Source organism: Aegilops tauschii, chromosome 4 (genome assembly GCF_002575655.3).
Source record: "Aegilops tauschii subsp. strangulata cultivar AL8/78 chromosome 4, Aet v6.0, whole genome shotgun sequence".
Classification (NCBI taxonomy): Eukaryota; Viridiplantae; Streptophyta; class Magnoliopsida; order Poales; family Poaceae; genus Aegilops; species Aegilops tauschii.
The window spans coordinates 123,965,208-123,993,075 of NC_053038.3; the positions used below are offsets into that span (position 1 = coordinate 123,965,208).

At 45.2% G+C, this 27,868-nt stretch overlaps 3 protein-coding genes across 4 annotated transcripts; 2 read left to right on the top strand and 1 right to left on the bottom strand.

The window, feature by feature from the left end:
* The first annotated feature begins 895 nt into the window (after positions 1-895).
* LOC109779116 (aquaporin SIP1-1) lies at positions 896-3,235 on the top strand. Its single transcript, XM_020337719.4, has 3 exons — positions 896-1,497; positions 1,583-1,855; positions 2,930-3,235. The coding sequence occupies exons 1-3, from the start codon at positions 1,192-1,194 to the stop codon at positions 3,083-3,085; spliced, it is 735 nt and encodes a 244-aa protein (XP_020193308.1). The 5' UTR covers positions 896-1,191; the 3' UTR covers positions 3,086-3,235.
* A 1,172-nt stretch (positions 3,236-4,407) lies between these two features.
* On the top strand, positions 4,408-8,505 carry LOC109779117 (probable staphylococcal-like nuclease CAN2). Its single transcript, XM_020337720.4, has 9 exons — positions 4,408-4,844; positions 5,473-5,528; positions 6,333-6,447; positions 6,739-6,849; positions 6,969-7,156; positions 7,657-7,713; positions 7,803-7,962; positions 8,055-8,123; positions 8,216-8,505. The coding sequence occupies exons 1-9, from the start codon at positions 4,680-4,682 to the stop codon at positions 8,327-8,329; spliced, it is 1,035 nt and encodes a 344-aa protein (XP_020193309.1). The 5' UTR covers positions 4,408-4,679; the 3' UTR covers positions 8,330-8,505.
* A 368-nt stretch (positions 8,506-8,873) lies between these two features.
* On the bottom strand, positions 8,874-11,435 carry LOC109779118 (double-stranded RNA-binding protein 8-like). Of its 2 annotated transcripts, none has more exons than XM_040386829.3 (4): positions 11,220-11,435; positions 10,866-11,125; positions 9,890-10,100; positions 8,874-9,797 (listed from the first exon to the last, which is right to left on the bottom strand). In XM_040386829.3, exons 1-4 carry the CDS (start codon positions 11,257-11,259, stop codon positions 9,082-9,084), a joined length of 1,227 nt encoding a protein of 408 aa, XP_040242763.1. In that variant the 5' UTR covers positions 11,260-11,435; the 3' UTR covers positions 8,874-9,081. The 2 variants fall into 2 exon arrangements, with proteins under 2 accessions (XP_040242763.1, XP_020193310.1); XM_020337721.4 differs by having other exon boundaries at positions 8,874-9,782; positions 11,220-11,399.
* Positions 11,436-27,868: the final 16,433 nt, after the last annotated feature.

The window sequence follows — 27,868 nt, forward strand, 5'->3', positions numbered from 1 at the left end:
CTTGCTTGGAAGCTCTGCTGAGAAGGATGGGTCGTCATCGACGTAGTCGTACTCGAGGGCAGCGGCAATCTTGGAGTTTACCGAAAGAATAGAGGAGGGGGGCAGATAAATAACGGGCATACAAATGCAACACATTTGCATGTCATGGCAATGCGTGTTGATGATATGCTCTAATGCATCACTAAACATTTTTAAAAGAAGAGGAAGAACATTTGAAGAACATCTAGAAATGTTCTCCCAGGTTCATTATGTTAGAGGGGTCTAACAGGTATGTGGGGCATATTCAGATTCTTCATATTTTTCTCAACAACTTTCATATGTAAATCATTTGCATCCGAGTTACAGATTATTTTAAGTGTTGTTTAGTGACAGATTCAAATGCTTTACAAAATATTCATATATTTAAATCTAACTCCAATTTTAACATGTTATATATAAAAATTGATTAGAAAACTGTGTAGAATCAATGTTGTTTCACATGTTAATAATTTTTAAAATGTTGTTTAGGATGCAATGTTAATCAGTATCACACGACCGTCTTCCTTTCGTACCGGTGCCGATCCAAATTAAAAGTAAACTCCTCAACAAAAACAAATTGAAGACGAAAGAACCCATCTATAACCATGCATGTCCATCACAAGGGTGGGAAGAAGTGTAATCAACAAGACTGATAAGATGTTGAAATAAAGCACGCGGGCCTATTGGGCTCCTTTGCTAGTTCTAATAAAGTACGTACGGTATAAATATCTTTTGAACTTCAGAGACATCCATTTTTTTTTTTTTTTTTTGCTTTTGAGGATAGAGACATCCAAAGTTGATCGTAATCCAACCGCGCATGGGTGACCGCAAAGTTATTAGCCGCAAGTAAACAGGAGTACTCCGGTTTCCTAGCGTCTGGTACACGATTCTAAATGGATATGTCAAGATCTCTTGCTGAATTTCGCAAGCATCCAAGTTTTCAATAGGATAATAACATAGCAGTATCTTCGGGGTTCTGTTGGCGTTGGGTTGTTAGGCGAGAGGGACGGAGGGCGTGCTCCCTCCCTCCAATCTTCTTCTCTTCTTTTCTCTTTCTCTTTCTCTTGTGCTGTGTGCCAAGCCATACCCATACATACATCCACCCAACCCACCACCAATCACTGCCAGCAGCGACGACGGAGTGAGGGAAGCAAGCACGGAAGGAGCGCTCGGATGGCGATGGGAGCGGCTGTGCGGGAGGCGGCGGCGGACGGCGTCGTGACCTTCCTCTGGGTGCTCTGCGTCTCGACGCTCGGCGCCTCCACGGCCGCCGTCACCACCTACCTCAGCCTGCACGAGGGGATCCACTACGCCCTCCTCGTCACCGTCTCCATCCTCGCCCTCCTCCTCTTCGCCTTCAACCTCCTCTGCGACGCCCTCGGCGGCGCCAGCTTCAACCCCACCGGCGTCGCCGCCTTCTACGCCGCGGGCCTCACCAGCCCCTCGCTCTTCTCCATCGCGCTCCGCCTACCAGCGCAGGTCTGTCACTGATTTCACACTTCTTCTTCCCTCGCCAAACTAAATCAGACCAATCAGCACCGCGAATCTGAATCTGTCTTGCTAGGCCGCCGGAGCCGTGGGCGGAGCTCTGGCCATCTCCGAGCTGATGCCGGAGCAGTACAAGCACATGCTCGGCGGACCCTCGCTCAAGGTGGATCCCCACACCGGCGCCGTCGCTGAAGGGGTGCTCACCTTCGCCATCACCTTTGCCGTCCTCTGCATCATCGTCAAGGGACCCCGCAACCCCATCGTCAAGACAGCCATGCTCTCCGTCTCCACCGTCAGCCTCGTCCTCACCGGCGCCGCATACACCGGCCCCTCCATGAACCCTGCCAATGTATGCTACGCTCACTCAGTTGCTCCTTTTTTCTTTCCTTTCATTTGACTGCCAATTTTATCCATGGAACTGCAACCCCGGATACTGAACTGAGCTCAGTTCGAATGCCCCAGCCGATTTATTGTTTTTTTAATATATTGACGGACTACTGACTGGTTTAGTGATGCAAATGTCTCCATTTTGGCATGTCAAATCCTATATACTCCCTCTGTACCGTAATACTTGTTGCTGGAGTAGCTGAAGTTCAGCTGCTCCAGCCACAAATATTACAGTACAGAGGGAGTAGTTCTGAACGCATGATTATTCTGCTTATTAGGAACACGATCATGCAAACACTAGGCCCTTCCAGTTAACCAACTTGGATGCTTTGTAGATAACTGTAATCTAATCTAGTAATCTGTACATTACCGAGCCATAAATAACTGGATGGGGGTTGGAAATGATAATACCGCTATATAGTGTTGGAAATTTAGGGAGGGGTAAATGAGACAAATATGCAAGGAACATCCACTGGATACATCACTAGTGATATTCTGAAGACTCGTTTGTAGACCTAAAAGATCAATGAAAAAAAATTTGACCCCATTCATGGAATGAACATCCACTGGACACGTCACTAGTTATATTCTTGAGACTCGTTTGCAGCAAGTCGTCATTTCCATGTTACTCCCTTGAACGCTCTTATATTATGGGACGGAGGGAGTAGAGGAGAAATGTTCAGTAGTTAATGTTCACTGGATTGCATTTTACTGGTAACAGGAACAAGTCTTTATGATGCCATGGGGAAGTTTGCTATTGTGCTTAGTTGTGTGCTTCTTTCAATTTGTTGCTCAGGGAAAAGTTATCTTATGCACCTCCAAGACTTGGCAGATGTCAGATCTTAACAGTGGACGATGCTTTAGTACTGAAATTATGTTTGTGCTGCTATATGCCATTGCTCATCTAATAGACTAATATATATAATCTGATGTGATCAGTTAAGTTGATGCTCACTTGGAATAGCATGGAAATCCTTGTCTTCTGATTCTTCACATGGTTTCCTGTTAACTGATTCCATCGAACTACCATGTACAGGCCTTTGGTTGGGCGTATGTTAACAATCTGCACAACACCTGGGAGCAGCTGTACGTGTACTGGATATGCCCCTTCGTCGGTGCCATTCTCGCTGCGTGGACCTTCAGGGCCGTGTTCCCGCCACCAGTCCCTAAGCCCAAGACCAAGAAAGCATGATGAACTCAAGCACAAACTTTGACTTAGCAATTGGGGGACCTGAAGAAGCGAACATGGTTTGATAGGGAATAATTTGAAACTGTATTTAATCACCTCAATGTTACACCGATGTTTAACTTAAAAGTGATCATTTATCAGTCATTCATGTTACCGTGTGATTTATATTTTTCTTTTACTCCCTCTGTACACTAATGTAAGATGTTTTTACGGTTCAATGATCATTGAACCGTAAAAGTTGTACAGAGGGAGTATTTTTTTAGAGTTCAGAATTTTGAATTTATAGAGTGGGTATTAGATTAAGAGGTGATATGCGGCAAATAATTCATGCTAATGCCAAGCTTCGTTTATTTTGAGGACCTTTTTCTCTAGGGGGGGTCCTGAGTTGGATCATGAAAGGAAGTGAACCTGCCATGCCTTTCAAAACTAAAAAACAATTGTGGCTGATGATTTGGCATGCTCTGTTTACCCAAAGTTTGCCCAAAAGACAATTCTTGCTTTTGTTTTGTTGTCAAATTGAGCTCCGCTTATCCGGATTTGCTTCACAGTTCAAGTTTATTGTTCTCGTCCCAGAAAAAAAATCTTCATTGTTTTGGGTCCAAGGTGTAGAAGCATCGACGGAAAAAACGGATGGCGAAAAACATCGAAATTTGATGATTCCATAAATCCTCTAAAAACGTGAGCTCAAACATGTAGGCCTACTTTGGTTTGAAGGGATTTTGTAGGATAGGATTTCTATAGGAAGAATTCCTTTACTGTCCTTTGGTTTTTAGAAATAGAATCATATTCCTATGGAGAGAAATTCTTCATATCCTTCACATTTCATAGGAAAATAAACATTAACCTAGAGTCAATGAAAAATTCTTATGATATGAACCAAAGAACATCTCTCAGACTCATCCAATTCCTATTCATAGAAATTGAGATGCATGAAATCTTATTTCTTGCAAGTTTCCTATGATAATCATACCCTATAAACCAAAGGAGGTTGTAGAGTTTCTGTCTATCCAGCGGAATGGAACTTTTTTTTGGGAATATTTAAAAATTCTAGGGCTATGACCTTTTTTTTGCGAGAATTTTTTGTTTTATTCGTCTTCAATCATGACAGTACAACAAATATCAGAAATAATAAAAATTACATCCATATTCATAGACCACCTAGCAAATTCTAGGGCTATGACTTGGCAAAAAGAAATTTTTATCATTTCTTCAGCATGGCGAATATCTAAAAGCAACGAAACCGGTACTGGTTTCATTCAACCGCTAAACCCAAGTCAATGTTTTGTTCTTGTTTATTGGCTCTCTGAACGAAGGTCTGGTCTCCTGCTGCAAGTCTAGTCTACTCGCCTCTGTTTTTTCTTTTCCAGCAGCGAGCGGGTCGGGCAGACCCCACCGTCACATCACATCAAACTTCACTCTTTCCTTTACTTTACTCTTCACTACGCTCCATCTCCATGGGCTAGAATCTCTCTCTGCCATCATCACACTTCACAGTTCACAAGAGAGAAGAGAAGCAGCAGAGAGCTAGAGCCAGAAGAAGAAGAAGAAGAAGAAGAAGAAGAAGAAGAATAAGAAAGAGGAGGAGGAGGAGGAATCCATGGGGAACATCCTGAAGTGCTTCAAGGGAGACGAAGAAGAAGACCACTACCCCTACTACCATCCAGGCTCCAGGCCCCACTACCCACAGCAGCAGCAGCAAGCTGATGGCCATGGCGTCGCCTCCCTGGCGCACGACCTCCTCAACTTTGAGAGCGCGTCCATGGTAACTGAAACCCTACCCACCACTCTTCCGTATTCATCCTGTTCATGCAAATGCCTTGTCAAGTCAGATTAAGTCTCCCTAGCCACTGAAGTACTTTGTGTTTCAGCTTCAACTTTGCTCTACTACAAGTCTTCATGCAATGGTCACAGATTATGCAGATTCATAACGATGAGGATATATTTCTTTTCTTTTCATTGGCGTGCTTTTCTGTGCATGTGTAAATTGGGATGAGAATCATAGAGGTTACATCACCTTTTATGTCTAGTTTTCTAGTACGATTTGAAGCTTCTTCCTTCATAGAAATGGGATGAAGATAAACATCTGCACTCCTAGAAAATCAAAGGTTAAAACCATAATAGCAACCTTTTCTATGTGGTTTGCCCACTTCATACAAATTTCACAAACCAACTTATTTTGTGTCCAACTTTTGGATGAACATGTTCATTAATGATATCAAAATTTTAAGCATGCCACATTGCGGCAACTAGCATTTGTACGAAAACTTGCAGATCCTTCACAACTGATAATACATACGACAAGTTTAACCATCTCTTTTGCTCCAATTTCTACCACTTGTTTTCCTATGATGCGACATATGTGAAGACTATTTTGTTTGTCATATTATTAGGTTCCTGAAGGACTCAGGCAGCATGTTACGGCGTCCAAGAAAGCACAGATTAAATGGTAGGCAGCACCTCCAAAAGACCCTCACACTTGATAGTATTTTTCCTCAATTATTAACACATTTGTTAGACCTCTTGTCCATCGAGTTATTGATAGCAAAGTTTGTCTGGTTCCTCTAGGCTGGTATATATTTAAGGCCTATGGCTGTTAACAAAATCAGAAGGACACGCACTGACTTGGATTTTAAGCTGGGTCGTTCTCAGAATGAAAATAAATTGCTTCATAGGACCCTACCAAATGCCTTTTGACTTTTCTTACGAATAAGGTGATCCATGCATATCTACACATGTGATTTGTAATGATGAGATGGACAAAGCAGAACAAATTACAAGCAGATTGGTGTCTTGGTGAGGTCTATCCAGTTTTCAGCATTGAGAAATCCAAAGTTTCTTATGAAATCAGCGGCAATTAATATGGATAGGAGAGAGTGACTTATTTCCCCCTTTATATGGGTGTAGTTTTGTGACATTATTCAGATTACTAAGGAAGAATTGTTGACAAATTATGATTAGATAAGTGGAAGGGGAGATGCAAACTTCATTTTGTCCATTTTATTCACTGATAATTTTATAAAGTTGTTCTTACTTTGTCCTTATAAGGTGTGCAATGGCATAGAGAACACTGTCAATAAGTGATAGTTGCCACAAAAAAGAATTAGAATAAGGAGGCATTGAAAAAATGTCGAGGAGAGCAAGAAGGGTAGTAGTAACTACCAGAACCTATTAGAAACAGTTAGAATACTGGTACTAACTTGGATTTCCACTGAATAGAACTAATGCAATCTTTTAATCTGCACGAGAACAGGTACCAGAATATGTTGGAGGCATATAAGAATGCCAGAACCCCACCGAGAACACCGGAAGAGGCTGCACAACTAGTTGTATCAGCCCTAAACTGGATCCAGAGAGCTGATTTGGAGGTAACTTGTTTCTTCCTTTTTTTAGATCCTACATAGTTCAGGTGAGCATAGGAATAATGCACTGACTAATACGGAGATGTATGTTTGGACTGTGGAATCTGTAAGCGCAAGTTTGCAAAAAATGTTAAAAGTTAAGGTTTACGTTTTTATACTACTACTAGTTTTTTCTTCTTCTTATAGGAACCAAAACCATAAACCGAGGAAACCACTGATGTTTGCATTAATATTTGGTTTTTACATGTGACTATATATGTTCAACTCAGTCCTCCAGAAACATTTTTTTTTCCTCAGGGTATCCTCGAGTTCTACAACTTCCCCATCCCATCACTACCTGCAGCATCCTCAAACCACCGTCCATCCTCGCTGCCAGAGGGCGTGCAGTTTGTCTTGAACACTTTGCCGGTCAGATGTATCATTTATTCTGCAATAGGCTCATCACCAGCATAAAAGTATTGAAAGACTGGTTATGCCGGTCCGCATAAAAGTATTCTCACAGGTCACTGTATCACTGCTGTTCTCAGGTTAATAACCAAAACATTGGAGATGGCGATGGCTTTACCGCTTATGTTGCCACAACCGATCCGAGGGAGTCTGGAAATGTTCCTATAGAAGTACATGAGATGGTGATTGCGAGGACTGAAGCACGCAATCGTAGGGATTACAAGAGTGCCGATGCACTTCAAAGTAGCATTAAAGAAGCTGGATACAAGTATTAAAACTGAACCATTACAGATTTCTGTTTTAATATTATACTCCAAAGTAATTTTTCATAAATGAACACACCATGTTTTTTTCCCATATTTGGATTCACTTATATTGGATTCCAAAAGTATTAAAAGTACTAGATTTTTTTCTTTGAACTAAGACACATTCTGAATTCACTTTGTCCATTCAAACTAGTACTAGAATGGTTTTACTACATTATTTGAAGTTTTTTCTGTTGTAAAACAGCACGGATACCCATTTTAGTACTACAAAAAAATTAGTGCAGTCACTGAAAATAAGAAGAAACATATTTATAGCATAATATTTTAAAAACCTTCCTGTGACCATTCAGTTGGCACTTGTGTACCAATAGTCTGGAACACAACAGGCTTGTGTCAGTTTTATTTGGCTCTTGCTTTGATCTATTACGTGAACATGCATTCACTTGTTTTACTTTGGAATGACATGAAAGCATAACTTCTTACAAATACTTGTTATGAACAGGATAATAGTCTGTTCAGATGAAGAGATCCTAGCAAGGAAATACCGAATCAGAATGAGGTATTTGTTGCTCAAGATTACACATTATGTCCCATAATAAAATAATCGAAATACTTATGTGAAGTGTATGATCTTTCATGAGTTAAAAGGGGAATTGATGCACCAGAGCTTAAGATGACATATGGGAAGGAATCAAAGAGTGCTTTGGTGAAGCTCATTGGTGGGAAAAGAACCACAATTCATGTGTATGAGCAGGACCAGTTTGATCGCTACGTTGGTGATGTCTATTGCAATTGTGCGTTCATCCAGGTGAAACAAGCACTAAAGATATGCCTTCGACCAATTTAATTGCTTTAGTTCTGATGAAATTGACTGTGTGTGTATGTGTCTGGGTCCTTCAGGAGAAAATGCTGAAGAATGGTCACGCATGGCATTTTACGACCTACGACAAGCGCCCAGAGTTTGCTAAAGTAAGAAAAAAAATTAGAAAGAGATATGGTGCCCTCACCTTACATGGTTATGCCTGCTGATTGTTTGACTTGCTCTGTGATGGATGGTGCAGTGGGAGAGAGAGGCAAGAGCTGCACAGCGAGGGCTCTTTGCCTCACTCAACCCTGAGAAGCCGTGGGACTGGCGAAGAGAGCAGCGCAGTGGTGGTGGCATTCAGGTCTACTAATGGCTCCATCCATGATCCATCCATGTCTCGAACTAATGGTCAGAAAGGTGTGTATAGTTTGGTAACTAGGGTGGATCTTAATCAGCATCATCATGCTGCAAACTAAATGTGCAGTATGTTTATGTATGCTGCGAGAGTAATGCTTTCTAATTCGGCCTATGGCCAAGACTCCTAAACCTTCTTCTTAATCAATGAAAATGGCAAATCTTTCCTTGTTTCAGAAAAAAAGGTGCAGTATGGCATACCTGATGAAAATGTAGAGATGAATTGTGATCAGTAAGTGCCAATATATCATTGCCTGTATAAGCAAAAGAGCAACCTAGACGAGTGGCCAATCCTAGCCTCTCAGGTCTACAATCCCTTTGCATGCACGGCCCCAAATCCAAACGAAGAGACTTGCATGCATCACACCTCAGTTTCTTTTCTTAGTAATCTCTTAAAAATCCTAGGCAAAAAAGAAAAGGAAAGACTAGCTGGCAGGACTAACAATCCTCACTACACATATTTGCAAATTGCATCGCTCCACACAAGCTGCACAGCCACCTATACATATTCAGGTTCCACTTCATTTAAGATCAACACATTAAACATTCCAAGGCTACCACCTACCACATTACAATCCGTTCTGTGGTCGAAGAGTTGAATGAATATGATCTCAAGCCATTCCTGCCATATCCACAAAATGATCATGTCTCAAGGTCCTGGTTTGTTTGCAGTGTTGCTCGGCGGGTCCAACTTCACATCTGCAGCATCTACATTAGGCTGCACCGGTGCTGTGGATCACGCATCATGGTTCTAGCTTCCCTGACATTGCGAGGCATTGCAGTCTCACCAAGTAGCTCCTGGTTTACGCATCCAGCTTCCTTATTAGATCGCACCATTCCATAATCTCTGGGCGGCTCCTGTTCTACGTTTCTAGCTCTGTTATTACGTTGCAGAATTGCAGTGTCACTGCCTGGCACCGGTTTTACTCTTATAGCTTCGTGATCAGATGGCAGCATCACAATGTCACTGCCTTGCACATGTTCTACTCTTCTATCTAACTCATCAGGTTTCAGCACTGCAACGCCTGACTCCGGTTCTGCTCTTCTAGCTTCCTTACTAGGTTGCAGCATTACAGCGTCGCCGCCTGGCTCCTGTACTACTCGTCTAGCTTCCTCATCATCTTTCAGCATTACAGCGTCGCTGGATGGCTCCTGTGTTGATTGTTGGATGCATCGGGACACTGAGTTAATGACATCTCCAGCCATTTTTCCTTCATTCTTTTCCACATCAACTGCTTGGCGATTCCTTTTCATGAACTTCCTCTTGTTCCATTTCTTCTTGAAACCGCCTTTCTTCACCGCAAGTGGTTTTGGGATTTCAATTAGCTTTTTCGTTGTCTCCTTAACTTGCCTTTTGCTAGGAACTACAATATGCTTTGTGGCACCACTTCTGCGACCCTCTAGTTGACCTGCACAAACAGAGCCTGCACATGATGAGTGTCCAGCCCAGCACACACGAGGAAGAAATCGATGCAATTTCACGAAAATGTACATCTAAAAAAAGAATAAGAGATACCTTGTATTGCAAGAAGAGCAGTTTGGGCTCCTTTTATCTCTGCCTCTTTCTTTGACCTGGCTGCAGGACCAATGTATTGTATACCACCAATCTCTACGGTGCATGTAAAAGGAGCTATCCCTGAAGCTTGTCTGGTCAAGCTATAAGATGGAGTGTAATTCATCTTCTGAGCATACTCCTGGAGAAGATTCTTGCAGAGGCCAGTTTCTAGCTGAAAACCGTAGTAAGAAGTGTGGATTAGAATGCTATTTTAATGAAGTCATCCTAATACTTGAACTAAGCATATTCCACGATAACATGTACTGTGAGGTATGCATCTACAATTAAAGAACCAGGGGCTTGAATAAATACAAGCTAATAGAGAGTAGAATGATGTCATACTTGGGCAAAGCCACATCGAAGTGGAAGAGAAAAGCTTACATATCCACATGCAACATTATGGTCAAATTAGCAGACATTACTCAAAAGCTGATAACACCAAGGAGCAAAGATGCTATCAGTGTTCATGTAACGCATTGTACGGAGACTTCACCTTACGAAAAAGATTTCTGATATTTTCACATTATTACAGGCAGAATAACTGAAAACAATTTTACAGGGCTTAACTTCCATAATTTCAGGAAGCCCCTAAATATCGTTCAAAGTATAAACAGCTGTGCCAGGACTACGAAGCAGATTTCTATGTTTTCACATTATTACAGGTAGAACCGCCAAAAACAATTTTGCAGGGCATAACATACATTATATTTCAGGAAGAGTGTGAGTTAGTGAGTAATGTGGGAAGCAGCATAAGAATATGATTCAACTACATAATCGGGGTGATCAGCTTCTTCACAAGTACTGAGGATAAAGAATGCAGGTCATGGCCATCAATAATTCCACATTCTGAAAATTCAGAAAAAAATAATTCCATATTCTTAACGGTTCTTGGCTGAATGAAGGGACGAGTGAAATCAAATACGGAGCAGTAACTTACAGCTGCTGGGATTCTCCCAATGGTTGGGATGGACTCGACAATTTCCATGAGGGCGACTTCAGCAGCCGACTGTTCTGCGGCCTTCCGGGTGAAAAATCCGGGCAGCGAGTCGTACTTGGCGCCGTCGATCACGACCGCGGACTTGAAGATGGGCTCGTGGCAGGGCCCCTCCTTGAGGGTGTGATACTCGGGAGCCAGCAGGCCGGCTTTCTGCGCGTACTCCTGCAGCCAGCTCTTGAAGGCGTCGCATTTCACAGGCCCTGAAGCGGTGAAGCGCACCAAAACTCAGAACTAGGGTGGGGAACCAGCAACCTGTAGCAACTGGACACGGGAGCAGAGGAGAGAGAGTCTTACTGATTCCGCTGGCGTTGGGCGCAGGCGCCGCCGCTGTCATGCCGCCGCCGGCGTTCCGTGTTCGTACCGACCGGGCCGCCGCCCTGGGTACTGGGGGTTTTGTGTGGCGTTTCTTCTCTAGCACCAGGACGTGTGGCTTTTTAGTATACTTGTTCGGATGGACTGGTAGCTTAATACTCCCTCCCCCCTCCGTATCAAAATATAAGACTTTTTGACACTATTATTTCAATACAGAAGGAGTACACGTATTTAAACACTTCCATTTTCTGATTACCCACTTACTCCCTCCTTCCATATATATAGGGCCTAATAATTTTTTAAGGTTGTCGTTGACTATTGATAAGATTAATAATATATAAGATGTATAATGTGAAAATTATATCACTAGAAACTCCTTCCTCGTACGAATTTGATGATGTGCTTTGTGTAACTTGCATGTCATACATTATTGCTCTAACATATGATCAAAGTTAGCCTAAAAAACGGATTAGGCCCTATATACATGGAAGAAGGGAGTATATAGTACTCCCTCTGTCCCATAATATAAAAGCGTTTTTACACTAACAAGCTTAATGCAAAAGAAGGGGTGAGTAATGAAATGCCTATGGTCTGGGTTAATGCCACACCGGATGGTATTCTGCACATTGTATCACGGAGATTTCTGACAGATTTTATTCAAAAATATTAGGTAACCCAGCCTAATGGTCTGTGGGCACTGCCGATTGATTAGAGCTACCTATCAGTGCGGTGCGTATGTAAGAGTATCTCCAATACACACATAAAAGTTTCACGCGCTAAAATAGTTTTAGCATGCCACTGTAGCATATGTAGTGCGCCGGACTCAACATCGGTTTAACAGATGCCCAAAAACGCGCATCTAAAAAACACACGGTGTAAATTGTGAAGCGCGCACAACCCGGCGTCTTAAATTTACAGCTTCTGGTAGTGCCTTTTAGCGCATGCCCAATCCCTTTTTGCGCGTGCACTATTTTACAGCTTCTGCCGGAGCTGTCCGGAGCCCCAAAAACTCAAATTTTAGCGCGCGGAGCAGTTTTTGTGCACCTGTTGAAGATGCTCTAAGTAGACGAGTAAGCATAGGGTGTGTTTGGTAGCCTACATTCCTCCAAACAAGGCCAGTGGGTGGAAGAAAAAAATCGTTTGATTGTGTACACAAGGGCCTGGCCTGCATGCGCACAAACCATAAAAGTAGCTCAGAGCCTGACTCATGAGAAACACTCGAATCGATCACTTCCAACGAACCAGGCTGAGTCGAGTGCAAAAGGGGGCACGACATAAGCGATGGTGCAGGGAGGAATCGGCATAGAGATGGTGGGAGACAAAAATCTGCAACCGTGGGATGGCGTGAAATCTCCCCCTTCACCCATTTACTCACTCACCTCTAGCGGTAGGACAAATCCAGTATCAATTCTTGACATCGGTGACGGCGACTCAGATATGCGAAAGCGCGGCAACTTGCTTCTCCCCTTCATCTCCGCTAGTAGGACCTGCTCTATCTCTGTATTGTCGGCCCGGTCCTCTGGCACAGGCTGGTCGTTAGCTCCAATGGGAGTAAACACCATACAACCACCCTCCACTATTAGGTCGTTAGGTATGGTCGATCCAGCAATTACTTACCACCACATCGATTTCATTAGGACGAACGGATGAAGCAAGTTGTTTATTCAGCAAGACTCATAACTGTGATTTAGGCATGTGTCATGTTGGTCCACAAGAGAGTGATTCGTCAGAGTGATAAACCTATGACCTGTTATGGTCCATTGTAAGCCTAAGTAGGGAGAGGATGACGAATCTGAACTACATCTACAAGACTACAATAATGTAGAGGCTGTGAGCATGCTTCAAATGCGACGAGCACCTTTTGACAAGCTAGTGGAGACGTTTAGGACCAAAGGGTTGCTAGATGATAATATCCACACCTCTATGGAAGAGCAAGTAACAATGTTCTTTCTTGTCGCAGGTCATAATCAGAGGTTCAAAGTTATTTACAACACATTCAAGAGCACCAACTAGGCAAACTGCTAAGATTCGAACAAGTCCTAGATGGTATCTGGAAGAACTACTACTGACCTAACCCTAATTACTGAAAAGTAGCTAAAAGTAAATGACAATATTCTTCTCTGCTTTATTGAGAGGGGTCGACCCCTTTATATAATAGACAAGACTTGGCCAACAAGACAGTAAATCTATTCAAACTCTAAGACTATCTCTAAACTGACTGGACTCTTTCCTAACAAAAATGCTTAATCAACTAGGACTCTAATTAAGGGATAAGACTCCAGGTTTGCTGGGCTGGTCCACACAACATCTCTCCCTTCCTTGAAAAACAGCTTGTCCGCAAGCTGTAGGTTGTCAATTGCCTCCCAGGGGACCTTGGTCATAGTCATCAACCTCGATGAAGAAGAGTCGCACGCACCGTTGACCCGAACATAAATCACGTCGCAATTGAAGCAAAGGCATTGGCGACGACGTTCTGGTAACTCTGCTGGAGCGAGGCGCCAAACCTGCCGTGGCAGTGTTGGTTGTAGAGTGGTTGATGGCAGAACATGTGCTAGTGACACTGGCGGAGAAGGTATTGTAGTTGTGTCGACGACAGGAAGATCAGAGTGGCACAAGGGCCATGTAGGACCAGAAGGCTGGTGTGGTGACATTGTCGGAGGGAAATGTCGCTGCTCATAGGCCTTGGCGAAGGAGATGGCGGTGTGGAGGTCAGATGACCGCTGAAGCTCGATGTCAACACAAAGACCATCAGGCAGACATGTTGTGTACAACAACCGTTGTTGGGACGATGTTAACGGCTCATTGTGGCACATGGGCGCTAGAAACCTGCTGGTGTAGTCGGCAACTGAGGAAGTGAATGGAAGACGTGCCAACTCGCCCAAAGGGTTGGCACGGAGTGACAACCCAAACTGAACAAGGCAAGCTTCCTTGAACCGCTCTCATGTCGGCATGCCGAAGTTGCGCTCGAGTTGTAAGTACCAGAACTGAGTGTCATTCATGAGGTGGTATGCTGCAGTCCAGACCTTGTCCACCTCGGCCGTGCGTTATCCATGGAAAAACTGCTCACAACTATGGAGCCAGCCAAGAGGATCGATCGAACCATCATACGTCGGGAAGTCGAGCTTGTGGAAGCGAGGCACACCTGAACCAGAACCTGAACCGAGGTGATTGTTAGGCAGGATGGAAGGGGGGTGGTGGGCGAGGTAGATCTATAGATAGGTTGTGTAGGGGGCGCAACCACAGCGGCGTATGAAATCTTTTGGCAGGCGAGATGTGAAGGCGGTAGAGGTGGCTGCGAAATTCTGTTGTTGTTGATGGTAGGGTGGCTGCTGCTGATGGTAGGGTTGTTGCTGGTAGGTGGGTGGCAAAACTGGTGTAAGGTTTGGGGTGGGATTTGGTGAAGGAAATATGCCCTAGAGGCAATAATAAAGTTGTTATTTTATATTTCCTTACATCATGATAAATGTTTATTATTCATGCTAGAATTGTATTAACCAAAAACTTGATACATGTGTGGATACATAGACAAAACACCGTGTCCCTAGTAAGCCTCTACTAGACTAGGTCGTTAATCAAAGATGGTTAAGTTTCCTAACCATAGACATGTGTTGTCATTGAAGGAAATATGCCCTATAGGCAATAATAAAGTTATTATTTATTTCCTTATATCATGATAAATGTTTATTATTCATGCTAGAATTGTATTAACCGGAAACATAATACTTGTGTGAGTACATAGACAAACAAAGTGTCACTAGTATGCCTCTACTTGACTAGCTCGTTGATCAAAGATGGTTATGTTTCCTAGCCATTGACATGAGTTGTCATTTGATTAACGGGATCACATCATTAGGAGAATGATGTGATTGACCTGACCCATTCCGTTAGCTTAGCACTCGATCGTTTAGTATGTTGCTATTGCTTTCTTCATGACTTATACATGTTCCTATGACTATGAGATTATGCAACTCCCGTTTACTGGAGGAACACTTTGTGTGCTACCAAACGTGACAACGTAACTGGGTGATTATAAAGGTGCTCTACAGGTGTCTCCGAAGGTACTTGTTGGGTTGGCGTATTTCGAGATTAGGATTTGTCACTCCGATTGTCGGAGAGGTATCTCTGGGTCCTCTCGGTAATACACATCACTTAAGCCTTGCAAGCATTGCAACTAATGAGTTTGTTGCGAGATGATGTATTACAGAACGAGTAAAGAGACTTGCCGGTAACGAGATGGAACTAGGTATTTAGATACCGACGATCGAATCTCGGGCTAGTAACATACCGATGACAAAGGGAACAACGTATGTTGTTATGCGGTCTGACCGATAAAGATCTTCGTAGAATATGTGGGAGCCAATATGAGCATCCAGGTTCCGCTATTGGTTATTGACCGGAGACGTGTCTCGGTCATGTCTACATAGTTCTCGAACCCATAGGGTCCGCACGCTTAACGTTTCGATGACAGTTATATTATGAGTTTATATGTTTTGATGTACCAAAGGTTGTTCGGAGTCCCGGATGTGATCACGGACATGACGAGGAATCTCGAAATGGTCGAGACATAAAGATTGATATATTGAAAGCCTATGTTTGGATATCGGGAGTGTTCCGGGTGAAATCAGGATTTTACCGGAGTACCGGGAGGTTACCGGAACCCCCCGGCAACATAATGGGCCTTAGTGGGCCTAGGTGGAAGAGAGGAGAGGCGGCTAGGGCTGGGCCGCGCGCCCCTCCCCACTAGTCCGAATAGGACAACGAGAAGGGGGCGGCGCCCCCCTTCCTTCTTCTCCCTCTCGTCTTTCCCCCCTCCCAAGTCCTAATCCAACTAGAAAAAGGGGGGAGTCCTACTCCCGGTGGGAGTAGGACTCCTCCTGGCGCGCCCCAAGGCTGGCCGCACCTCTCCCCCTTTGATCCTTTATATACGGGGGCAGGGGGGCACCCCATAAAACACAACAATTGATCATTGATCTCTTAGCCGTGTGCGGTGCCCCCTCCACCATATTACACCTCAATAATATCGTAGCGGTGCTTAGGCGAAGCCCTGCGTCGGTAGAATATCATCATCGTCACCACGCCGTCGTGCTGACAAAACTCTCCCTCAACACTCGGCTGGATCGGAGTTCGAGGGACGTCATCGGGCTGAACGTGTGCTGAACTCGGAGGTGCCGTACGTTCGGTACTTGATCGGTCGGATCGTGAAGACGTACGACTACATCAACCGCGTTGTGTTAACGCTTCCGCTTTCGGTCTACGAGGGTACGTGGACAACACTCTTCCCTCTCGTTGCTATGCATCACCATGATCTTGCGTGTGTGTAGGAATTTTTTTGAAATTACTACTTTCCCCAACAGTCATTTGATGAACGTGATCACATCATTAGGAGAATAATGTGATGGACAAGACCCATCCGTTAGCTTAGCATAATGATCGTTCAGATTTATTGCTATAACTTTCTTCATGTCATATACATATTTCTTTGACTATGAGATTATGCAACTCCCGGATACCGGAGGAATGCCTTGTGTGCTATCAAACGTCACAACGTAACTGGGTGATTATAAAGATGCTCTACAGGTATCTCCGAAGGTGTTTGTTGGGTTGGCATAGATCGAGATTAGGATTTGTCACTCCGAGTATCGGAGAGGTATCTCTGGGCCCTCTCGGTAATGCACATCATAATAAGCCTTGCAAGCAATGTGACTAATGAGTTAGTTGCGGGATGATACATTACGGAACGAGTAAAGAGACTTGCCGGTAACGAGATTGAACTAGGTATGAAGATACCGACGATCGAATCTCGGGCAAGCAACATACCGATGACAAAGGAAATAACGTATGTTGTCATTACGGTACGACTGATAAAGATCTGCGTAGAATATGTGGGAACCAATATGAGCATCCAGGTTCCGCTGTTGGTTATTGACCGGAGAGGTGTCTCGGTCATGTCTACATAGTTACCGACCTCGTAGGGTCCGCACGGTTAACGTTCAATGACGATTTTTGTATTATATGAGTTATGTGATTTGGTGACCGAATGTTGTTCGGAGTCCAGGATGAGATCACAGACATGACAAGGAGTTTCGAAATGGTCGAGAGGTAAATATTCACATATAGGACAATGATGTCGCTTGAAGCTACGTCGATATTTCCCCAAAGAGGAAGGGATGATGCAGCACAACGGCGGTAGGTATTTCCCTCAGATATGAAACCAAGGTTATCGAACCAATAGGAGAACCAAGCAACACAACGTAAACAACCCCTGCACACAAATAACAACACCTCGCAACCCGAAGTGTTAAAGGGGTTGTCAATCCCTTTCGGGTAACGGCGCCAGAAAAGGTGCATGGACGGGAGAAAGTTGTAATAGATTGAATAAATAGATCGCAAATAAAATAAAGTGCAGCACAGTATTTTTGTATTTTTGGTTTAATAGATCTGAATAAAAAGTGCAAATAAAATAGATCATAAAGCAAATATATGAGGAAGAAGACACGGGGGCCGTAGATTTCACTAGTGGCTTCTCTCGAGAAAGATAGCAAACGGTGGGTAAACAAATTACTGTTGGGCAATTGATAGAACCTCAAATAATTATGACGATATCCAGGCAATGATCATTACATAGGCATCACATCCAAGATTAATAGACCGACTCCTGCCTGCATCTACTACTATTACTCCACACATCGACCGCTATCCAGCATGCATCTAGTGTATTAAGTTCATGGAAAAACGGAGTAATGCAATAAGAATGGTGGCATGATGTAGACAAGATCTACCTATGTAGAGATAGACCCCATCGTTTTATCCTTAGTAGCAACGATACATACGTGTCGTTTCCCTTTCTGTCACTGGGATCAAGCACCGTAAGATCGAACCCACTACCGGGCATCTCTTCCCATTGCAAGATAAATAGATCAAGTTGGCCAAACAAAACCCAAATATCAGAGAAGACATACGAGGCTATAAGAGACCATGCATATACGAGATCAAAGAAACTCAAATAACTTTCATGGATATAAAAAGATATCGTTGTTCATAAACTCAAAGTTCATCAGATCCCAACAAACACACCACAAAAAGAGTTACATCATATGGATCTCCAAGAGACCATTGTATTGAGAATTCAGCGAGAGAGAGGAAGCCATCTAGCTACTAACTACGGACCCGAAGGTCTACAAAGAACTACTCACGCATCATCGGAGAGGAACCAATGGAGGTGGTGAACCCCATCCGAGATGGTGTCTAGATTGGATCTGGTGGTTTTGGACTCTGCGGCGGTTGGATGAATATTTGGTCGACTCCCCTAGGCTTCTGGTATTTTTGGGGTATTTGTAGAGCAAAGAGGTGGTCCGGGGGGCACCCGAGGTGGGCACAACCCACCAGGGCGCGCCTGGGCCTCCTGGCGCGCCCTGGTGGGTTGTCCCCTCCTCGGGATTCCCCCAGGTGGAACGAGGGCCCGTTGTGTTCCTTCTGGCCCATAAAAATTCTCTGTAAAGTTTCGGGGCATTTGGACTCCGTCTGATATTGATTTCCCGCGATGTAAAAAACATGGAAAAAACAGCAAGTGGCACTTGGCACTATGTCAATAGGTTAGTACCAAAAAATGATATAAAATGACTATAAACTGATTATAAAACATCCAAGATTGATAATAAAATAGTATGGAACAATCAAAAATTATAGATACGTTGGAGACGTATCAGCATCGCCAAGCTTAACTCCTACTCGTCCTCGAGTAGGTAAGTGGTAAAAACAGAATTTTTGATGTGGAGTGCTGTTTATTATGTCATATTATATTATTTTGTTTATAGCATGTACATTTGGAATTTTATGTGATTCAAAGCAATAGTCTAGTTTTGACATAATAATTTAGATACTCAAGCATATTAACAAGCAGCCATGTCTTTCAAAATATCAATGCTAAAATAAGTTATCCCTACCCATCATGCTCAAACATTGATTCATTCATGAAACACACCCGAATATTAGCTACACCCAATACTTAAGTACGAACATATTGCCTCTTAGTTGGTGCTTTTATAAGAGAAGATGGAGACTCAAATTCAAAAATAAAAATTGCATAAAGTAAAAGAAAGGCCCTTCGCAGAGGGAAGTAGGGATTTGTAGAGGTGCCAGAGCTCAAAGCAAAAAAATAGAGATAAAAACATTTTGGGAGGTGTATCCATCCCACCAACGAAAACGACTTAGAGTTCCGAACACTTTCCATGCTAGATATGCCATAGGCGGTTCCCAAACAGAAAATAAAGTTTATTCCTTTTTCCACCATACTTTCACTTTCCATGGCTAACCGCATCCACGGGTGCCTTCCATACCAACACTTTCCAGGGAATTTATTATTTGACAACATAAAGTAAATTCTGTTGGAAATATGCCCTAGAGGCAATAATAAATGGTTATTATTATATTTCTTTGTTCATGGTAATTGTCTATTGTTCATGCTATAATTGTGTTATCCGGAAATCGTAATACATGTGTGAATACATAGACCACAACGTGTCCCTAGTAAGCCTCTAGTTGACTAGCTCGTTGATCAACAGATAGTCATGGTTTCCTGACTATGGACATTGGATGTCATTGATAACGGGATCACATCATTAGGAGAATGATGTGATGGACAAGACCCAATCCTAAGCATAGCATAAAAGATCGTGTAGTTTCGTTTGCTAGAGCTTTTCCAATGTCAAGTATCTTTTCCTTAGACCATGAGATCGTGCAACTCCCGGATACCGTAGGAGTGCTTTGGGTGTGCCAAACGTCACAACGTAACTGGGTGACTATAAAGGTGCACTACGGGTATCTCCGAAAGTGTCTGTTGGGTTGGCACGGATCGAGACTGGGATTTGTCACTCCGTATGACGGAGAGGTATCTCTGGGCCCACTCGGTAATGCATCATCATAATGAGCTCAATGTGACTAAAGCGTTAGTCACGGGATCATGCATTGCGGTAGGAGTAAAGAGACTTGCCGGTAACGAGATTGAACAAGGTATTGGGATACCGACGATCGAATCTCGGGCAAGTAACATACCGATTGACAAAGGGAATTGTATACGGGATTGATTGAATCCTCGACATCGTGGTTCATCCGATAAGATCATCGTGGAACATGTGGGAGCCAACATGGGTATCCAGATCCCGCTGTTGGTTATTGACCGCAGAGGCGTCTCGGTCATGTCTGCATGTCTTCCGAACCCGTAGGGTCTACACACTTAAGGTTCGGTGACGCTAGGGTTGTAGAGATATGAGTATGTGGAAACCCGAAAGTTGTTCGAAGTCCCGGATGAGATCCCGGACGTCACGAGGAGTTCCGGAATGGTCCGGAGGTGAAGAATTATATATAGGAAGTCTAGTTTCGGCCACCGGGAAAGTTTCGGGGGTTATCGGTATTGTACCGGGACCACCGGAAGGGTCCCGGGGGTCCACCGGGTGGGGCCACCTATCCCGGGGGCCCCATGGGCTGAAGTGGGAAGGGAACCAGCCCCTAGTGGGCTGGGGCGCCCCCCATGGGCCTCCCCCCTGCGCCTAGGGTTGGAAACCCTAGGGTGGGGGGCGCCCCACTTGCCTTGGGGGGCAAGTCTCCCCCCTTGGCCGCCGCCCCCTCCCTTGATGGGATCTTGGCCGGCGCCCCCCTCCTAGGGGGCCTATATAAAGGGGGGGAGGGAGGGCAGTAACACAACAGCCTTGGGCGCCTCCCTCCTCCCCTGCTACACCTCTCCCTCTCGCAGAAGCTCGGCGAAGCCCTGCCGAGACCCGCTACATCCACCACCTGTAACACCCCGGATGTAACTTGCCATATCTGTAACTCCGACTCTTGCCATTTCCGGCTATGTGTTATGATTTTTCCTCCGTGGTCGGGTTTTGTCTTTCGTTTTGCATTTTGTCATGTCATGCATTTTCATATCATGTCATCATGTGTATTGCATTTGCATACGTGTTCGTCTCTTGCATCCGAGCATTTTCCCCGTTGTCCGTTTTGCAATCTGGCGCTCCTATCTCCTCCGGTGCACCCCTCTAGTTTTCTTTCGTGCGCGGGTGTCAAACTTTCTCGGAATGGACCGAGGCTTGTCAAGTGGCCTTAATATACCACCCGAAGACCACCGGTCAAGTTTCGTTCCATTTGGAGGTCGTTTGGTACTCCATCGGTTAACCGGGCATCCGCAAAGTCCATTTGTGTGTCCAGCAAAAACCCCCTCAAAAACCAGCCCAAAACCCACCAAACTCTCTTCCATGCTCTAGGTCGTTCAATCACGATCGTGTGGGCGAAAACCGCACCTCATTTGGAGTCTCCTAGCTCCCTCTACCTATAAATATGTGGGCATCCCGAAATACAACCGCAGTCCAAACCCTAGAAAATCCCTCTGTGCCGCGCCGGACACGTCCGCTCCGGCCGGACAAAATCGCCGCCGCCCCCGCGGCCAATCCCGTGCCGCCACGTCACTCCGCCGCCGCCCGTACCGCCGCCGCCCGGGGAGCCCGCAGCCGGCCCCCACGGGCCCGCGCCTCCGCCCGCCTCCGCGACCAGCGCGCCGCCTGCCCGCGCCGGTCCCCGCCGGTCGGTCCGCCGCGGCTCGCCGCCGCAGGCCCCGCCGCGCCCGCCGGCGCCCGTGGCCTTCGGCGCCCTCCTCCCTCCGCCGGCGACCGCCGCCCTCCGGCCTCCCTCTCCTCCGCCGGCGCCCTCACCTCGCCTCCTCTCCTTCCTCTCCGCCGGCGAGCCGCACCACCGAGCCCGAGCTCGAGCGAATCTGGCCCGATCCAGAGCGGTATAGTCCCCGTTGACTTTTTCCCCGAGCCCCCCTAATTTCTCTAAGTCCTCAAATTTCAACAGCATGTGCACTTGTTTGTGATGCCATAACTCCTTGCATGTAGCTCCGATTCGCGCGTGTAATATGTCAAATTGTTCGTCTCGTGATGCTCTTCATTTTGTTCAATTGCACCATGTCCATTAGAGGTCATCTTGGTGCCCAAATCTCTGTTGGAAGAGGGCTAGTTGCTGTTATTCTCTGGTTCTTATCAGAACTTGGAGATTTGTCATTTTTGTATCATTTAATCTGTGCACCTTATGAGCGTGAGCTCTACATGTGTTTTGAAGTATGTCATGCCGTCTTTCCAGTGGTGTATGCCATGTATTTTTGTGATCTCTGTGGTGACTAGAACAAGCATGCAAAGTAGGATGCTACAGAGAGATCCATGCATATTTTGGAGATGTTCAGTAAGGATGTTTTGTAGCTATAGTTGTAATTGATCCATTCCTGCAATTGTTTGCAATTATGGAGTGCCATAGCATGACTCAGTCTTGCTCTACTTTTGCTATAAAATATTTCTGGCAGATTCTTAACATGATATGCAATTTTGCCAAGCTTATTGTAGTTGACCCATACATGCTATGCTTGTGTTCTTGCCATGTATAGCTTCTTAAACATGCCATCTTGCTGTAGGTGTGCTTGGTTTGTAGTGCATTGATCTGTAGTGAGTGCATAAAGCTCACCAAGAGGCCTACATATTATTATTTCTGCCATGCTCTGTTTTCTGCAAAGTCTGAAACCTGATAACGAAACTTGCTATGTTTATATGCTTGCCATCATATCTTCTGGTCCTTTTTGGCTTATGGTCAGTAAGGGACTTTTGTCATGTGCATTTAGTAGAACACTGCCATGCCTTGTTTTGCTATGTTAAGTTCCTGTAGCATGTTGATTTCGTGCTCTGAAAATTGCTACTTGATGCTGTTTTCTGCCATGTCCAGTTTTTCATTAAGTCTGTGAACCTGTTATCTTTTGCACTTTTGCCATGCTTGTTTGAGCTTGATATATTGTGAACTAGCCGTAGCTCCGTGTTCATCTTTTGTCAAGCATCTCCTGTAAATTACTGCCATGTGCTTTGTTGCTATGTTGGGGTGCTGTACAATCGTTACTTGTTGCATTTTAAGTGCTATCATGCTGTTAATCGCAGATTCGTGTCATTCTTGTTTTGCTTGCCATTTGCAAACCGTGCATCCGATTCCGGTGATCTTTATATAGATTTCGACCGAAATCATCTCATCTTTCCAGTGGAATGCTTGGTTTGCCAAGTTACTGCCATGTTCATCATTTTCCTTCCGGAGCACGCATATGCATCGCATATCATATCTTGCATATCATACATGTTTTGCATCATGTTGCTTGTGCATTTCTCGTGATTGATTGTGGTTCCGTTGCTTGTGTTCTTGTCTTGGGTAGAGCCGGGAGACGAGTTCGTTAACGAGGAACCTGTTGAGTACGCTTACGAGGATCAAGCTTTCGACAACTCTGAGAACCTTGCAGGCAAGATGACCACCCCTCGATATCACTTCTATCTTTGCTATGCTAGTTGTTCGCTCTATTGCCATGCTCCGCTACCTATCACTTGCTATATCATGTCTCCCATTTTGCCATGTCAGCCTCTAACCATCCTTTCCTAGCAAACCGTTGATTGGCTAAGTTACCGCTTTTGCTCAGCCCTTCTTATAGCGTTGCTAGTTGCAGGTGAAGTTGAAGTTGTTCCATGTTGGAACATGGATATGTTGGGATATCACAATATCTCTTATTTAATTAATGCATCTATATATTTTGGTAAAGGGTGGAAGGCTCGGCCTTATGCCTGGTATACCGGGATTATGTTCCTTGAGTTTGCGTTCCTTACGCGGTCGGGTGATTTATGGGACCCCCTTGACAGTTCGCCTTAAATAAAACTCCTCCAGCAAGGCCCAACTTTGGTTTTACCATTTGCCACCTAAGCCTTTTCTCCCGGGTTTTCGCGAGCCCGAGGGTCATCTTATTTTAACCCCCCCGGGCCAGTGCTCCTTCGAGTGTTGGTCCGAACTGAGCAGACTGCGGGGGCCCCTCTTGGAAACTCGAGGTCTGGTTTTACTCGTAGGATGTCTCATCCGGTGTGCCCTGAGAACGAGATATGTGCAGCTCCTATCGGGATTTGTCGGCACATTCGGGTGGCTTCGCTGGTTTTGTTTTACCATTGTCGAAATGTCTTGTAAACCGGGATTCCGAGACTGATCGGGTCTTTTCGGGAGAAGGTTTATCCTTCGTTGACCGTGAGAGCTTATGATGGGCTAAGTTGGGACACCCCTGCAGGGTATTATCTTTCGAAAACCGTGCCCGCGGTTATGAGGCAGATGGGAATTTGTTAATGTCCGGTTGTAGAGAACTTGTCACTTGACCCCAATTAAAATACATCAACTGCGTGTGTAGCCGTGATGGTCTCTTCTCGGCGGAGTCCGGGAAGTGAACACGGTCTGAGTTATGTATGACGTAAGTAGGTGTTCAGGATCACTTCTTGGTCATTGCTAGATGGCGACCGTTCCGTTGCTTCTCTTCTCGCTCTCATTTGCGCAAGTTAGCCACCATATATGCTTTTGCCGCTGCAGCTCCACCTTATCACACCTCCCTTTCCTATAAGCTTAAATAGTCTTGATCTCGCGGGTGTGAGATTGCTGAGTCCCCGTGACTCACAGATTCTACCAAAACAGTTGCAGGTGCCGACGATGCCAGTGCCGATGATGGGGTCGATCTCAAGTGGGAGTTCGACGAGGAACGTGGTCGTTACTATGTGTCTTTTCCTGATGATCAGTAGTGGAGCCCAGTTGGGACGATCGGGGATCTAGCATTTGGGGTTGTCTTATTTTCATCTGGATTTTGACCGTAGTCGGTCTATATGGTTGTATTTTGGATGATGTATGATTTATATTCATGTATCGTGTGAAGTGGCGATTGTAAGCCAACTCTTTATCCCATTCTTGTTCATTACATGGGATTGTGTGAAGATGACCCTTCTTGCGACAAAACCACTATGCGGTTATGCCTCTAAGTCGTGCCTCGACACGTGGGAGATATAGCCGCATCGTGGGCGCTACAAGTTGGTAATCAGAGCCATCCCCGACTTAGGAGCCCCCTGCTTGATCGAATCGCTGGCGTTGTTGAGTCTAGAACAAAATGTTTGGAGTCTTAGGATTATATATATCGGAGAGTAGGATTCTTTTTACTCCTCAGTCCCTTCGTCGCTCTGGTGAGGTCTCCTGACGTAGAAGTTTTGACTATTCTCTCCTCAAATTTCACTAAATTTTTTTTAGGATCACGCGGGTATCTTGGAATCGTTCCGATGGTTTTGTGACGAGAAGATTGTTCTTGGTGCCTCCTGACATTTAGGGGTTGTGGCAGTGTCCCGGGGAGTTGAGCTCCGAGGTGTTGTCGTCACAATTTTATCGTTGCAGTTCTGGAATACCTGAGTTTCGCCGACATCGAAATCTCTTTTATGCAGTTGTTGGTGAGATCACCTCGATGCCACCCAGTACTGGGGCGGGAGTTCGGGAGTATTGCCATAACTTGTATAACGGATGTTTTTCGAAGGTTGAGGTAAACGATTTCCGAAGGTTTCTTGGTTATGTGTTGACGGATGGATACAGCTGGATCTAGGGATTGCTAGTTTGTGTGATATATTTTGTGTCCCCTGTATCCCCAACACCAGATTGCATAACCAGAAAGTTTCGGGAGTTTATAAGTGGGAATTCAAGTAGCCTTAGGATATCTTTCCGACAGACGCTTGATATGAGATTGGGGTTCGACGTCTAGTGGTCCGCCTGTATACGGTTGATTTTACAGTGGTCTCGTAGTGTCTTAAAGAGTCCATGGCTATGCCGACTAGGGGACGCTTCGTATGTCATGTGCACATCCTTGTACATGATGGTGCTGTACGATTGAGCCCGTGTGGGCCCCACCACGAAAACTTCGGACGAAATCTCTATCATATGTGTGTTCTGGCTTATTCTTCAAGCCAATACTTTGTTTTTTTTTGTATTGTGGTATTCGAGTTGCTTCAAAGTTATACGTTGATTCCATATCTTTTTCAAGTGGCTTCTCAACTTATGGAACTGTGATGATTTACTACGGAATTCATTCGTGCATCTTCGTTCGAATGTTTATTGTGAAGACTGCTGGGAATCGTAGCATAATTTAAAATTTTCCTACGCTCACCAAGATGCATCTATGGAGTCTACTAGCAAGGAGGGGAAAGGAGTGCATCTACATACCCTTGTAGATCGCGAGCGGAAGCGTTCCAATGAACGTGGATGACGGAGTCGTACTCGCCGTGATCCAAATCACCGATGACTGAGTGCCGAACGGACGGAACCTCCGCGTTCAACACACGTACGGTGCAGCGACGTCTCCTCCTTCTTGATCCAGCAAGGGGGAAGGAGAGGTTGATGGAGATCCAACAGCACGACGGCGTGGTGGTGGATGTAGCGGGTCTCCGGCAGGGCTTCGCCGAGCTTCTGCGAGAGAGAGAGAGGTGTTGCAGGGGGAGAGGGAGGCGCCCAAGGCTGTAGTTTGCTGCCCTCCCTCCCCCCACTATTTATAGGACCCCTGGGGGGGGGGGCGCCAGCCCTTGGGAGATCAGATCTCCAAGGGGGGCGGCGGCCAAGTGGGGGGGAAGGGGTGCCTTGCCCCCCAAGGCAAGGGGAAGCTCCCCCTAGGGTTCCCAACCCTAGGCGCATGGGGGGAGGCCCAAGGGGGGAGCCCCAGCCCACTAAGGGCTGGTTCCCTTCCACTTTCAGCCCACGGGGCCCTCCGGGATAGGTGGCCCCACCCGGTGGACCCCGGGACCCTTCCGGTGGTCCCGGTACAATACCGGTAACCCCCGAAACTTTCCCGGTGGCCGAAACTTGACTTCCTATATATAATTCTTCACCTCCGGACCATTTCGGAACCTCTCGTGACGTCCGGGATCTCATCCGGGACTCCGAACAACTTTCGGGTTTCCGCATACATATATCTCTACAACCCTAGCGTCACCGGACCTTAAGTGTGTAGACCCTACGGGTTCGGGAGACATGCAGACATGACCGAGACGCCTCTCCGGTCAATAACCAACAACGGGATCTGGATACCCATGTTGGCTGCCACATGTTCCATGATGATCTCATCGGATGAACCACGGTGTCGAGGATTTAATCAATCCGTATGCAATTCCCTTTGTCAATCGGTATGTTACTTGCCCGAGATTCGATCGTCGGTATCCCAATACCTTGTTCAATCTCGTTACCGGCAAGTCTCTTTAGTCGTACCGCAATGCATGATCCCATGGCTAACGCCTTAGTCACATTGAGCTCATTATGATGATGCATTACCGAGTGGGCCCAGAGATACCTCTCCGTCACACGGAGTGACAAATCCCAGTCTCGATCCGTGCCAACCCAACAGACACTTTCGGAGATACCCGTAGTGCACCTTTATAGTCACCCAGTTACGTTGTGACGTTTGGCACACCCAAAGCACTCCTACTGTATCCGGGAGTTGCACGATCTCATGGTCTAAGGAAAAGATACTTGACATTGGAAAAGCTCTAGCAAACGAAACTACACGATCTTTTATGATATGCTTAGGATTGGGTCTTGTCCATCACATCATTCTCCTAATGATGTGATCCCGTTATCAATGACATCCAATGTCCATAGTCAGGAAACCATGACTATCTGTTGATCAACGAGCTAGTCAACTAGAGGCTTACTAGGGACACTTTGTGGTCTATGTATTCACACATGTATTACGATTTCCGGACAATACAATTATAGCATGAATAATAGAC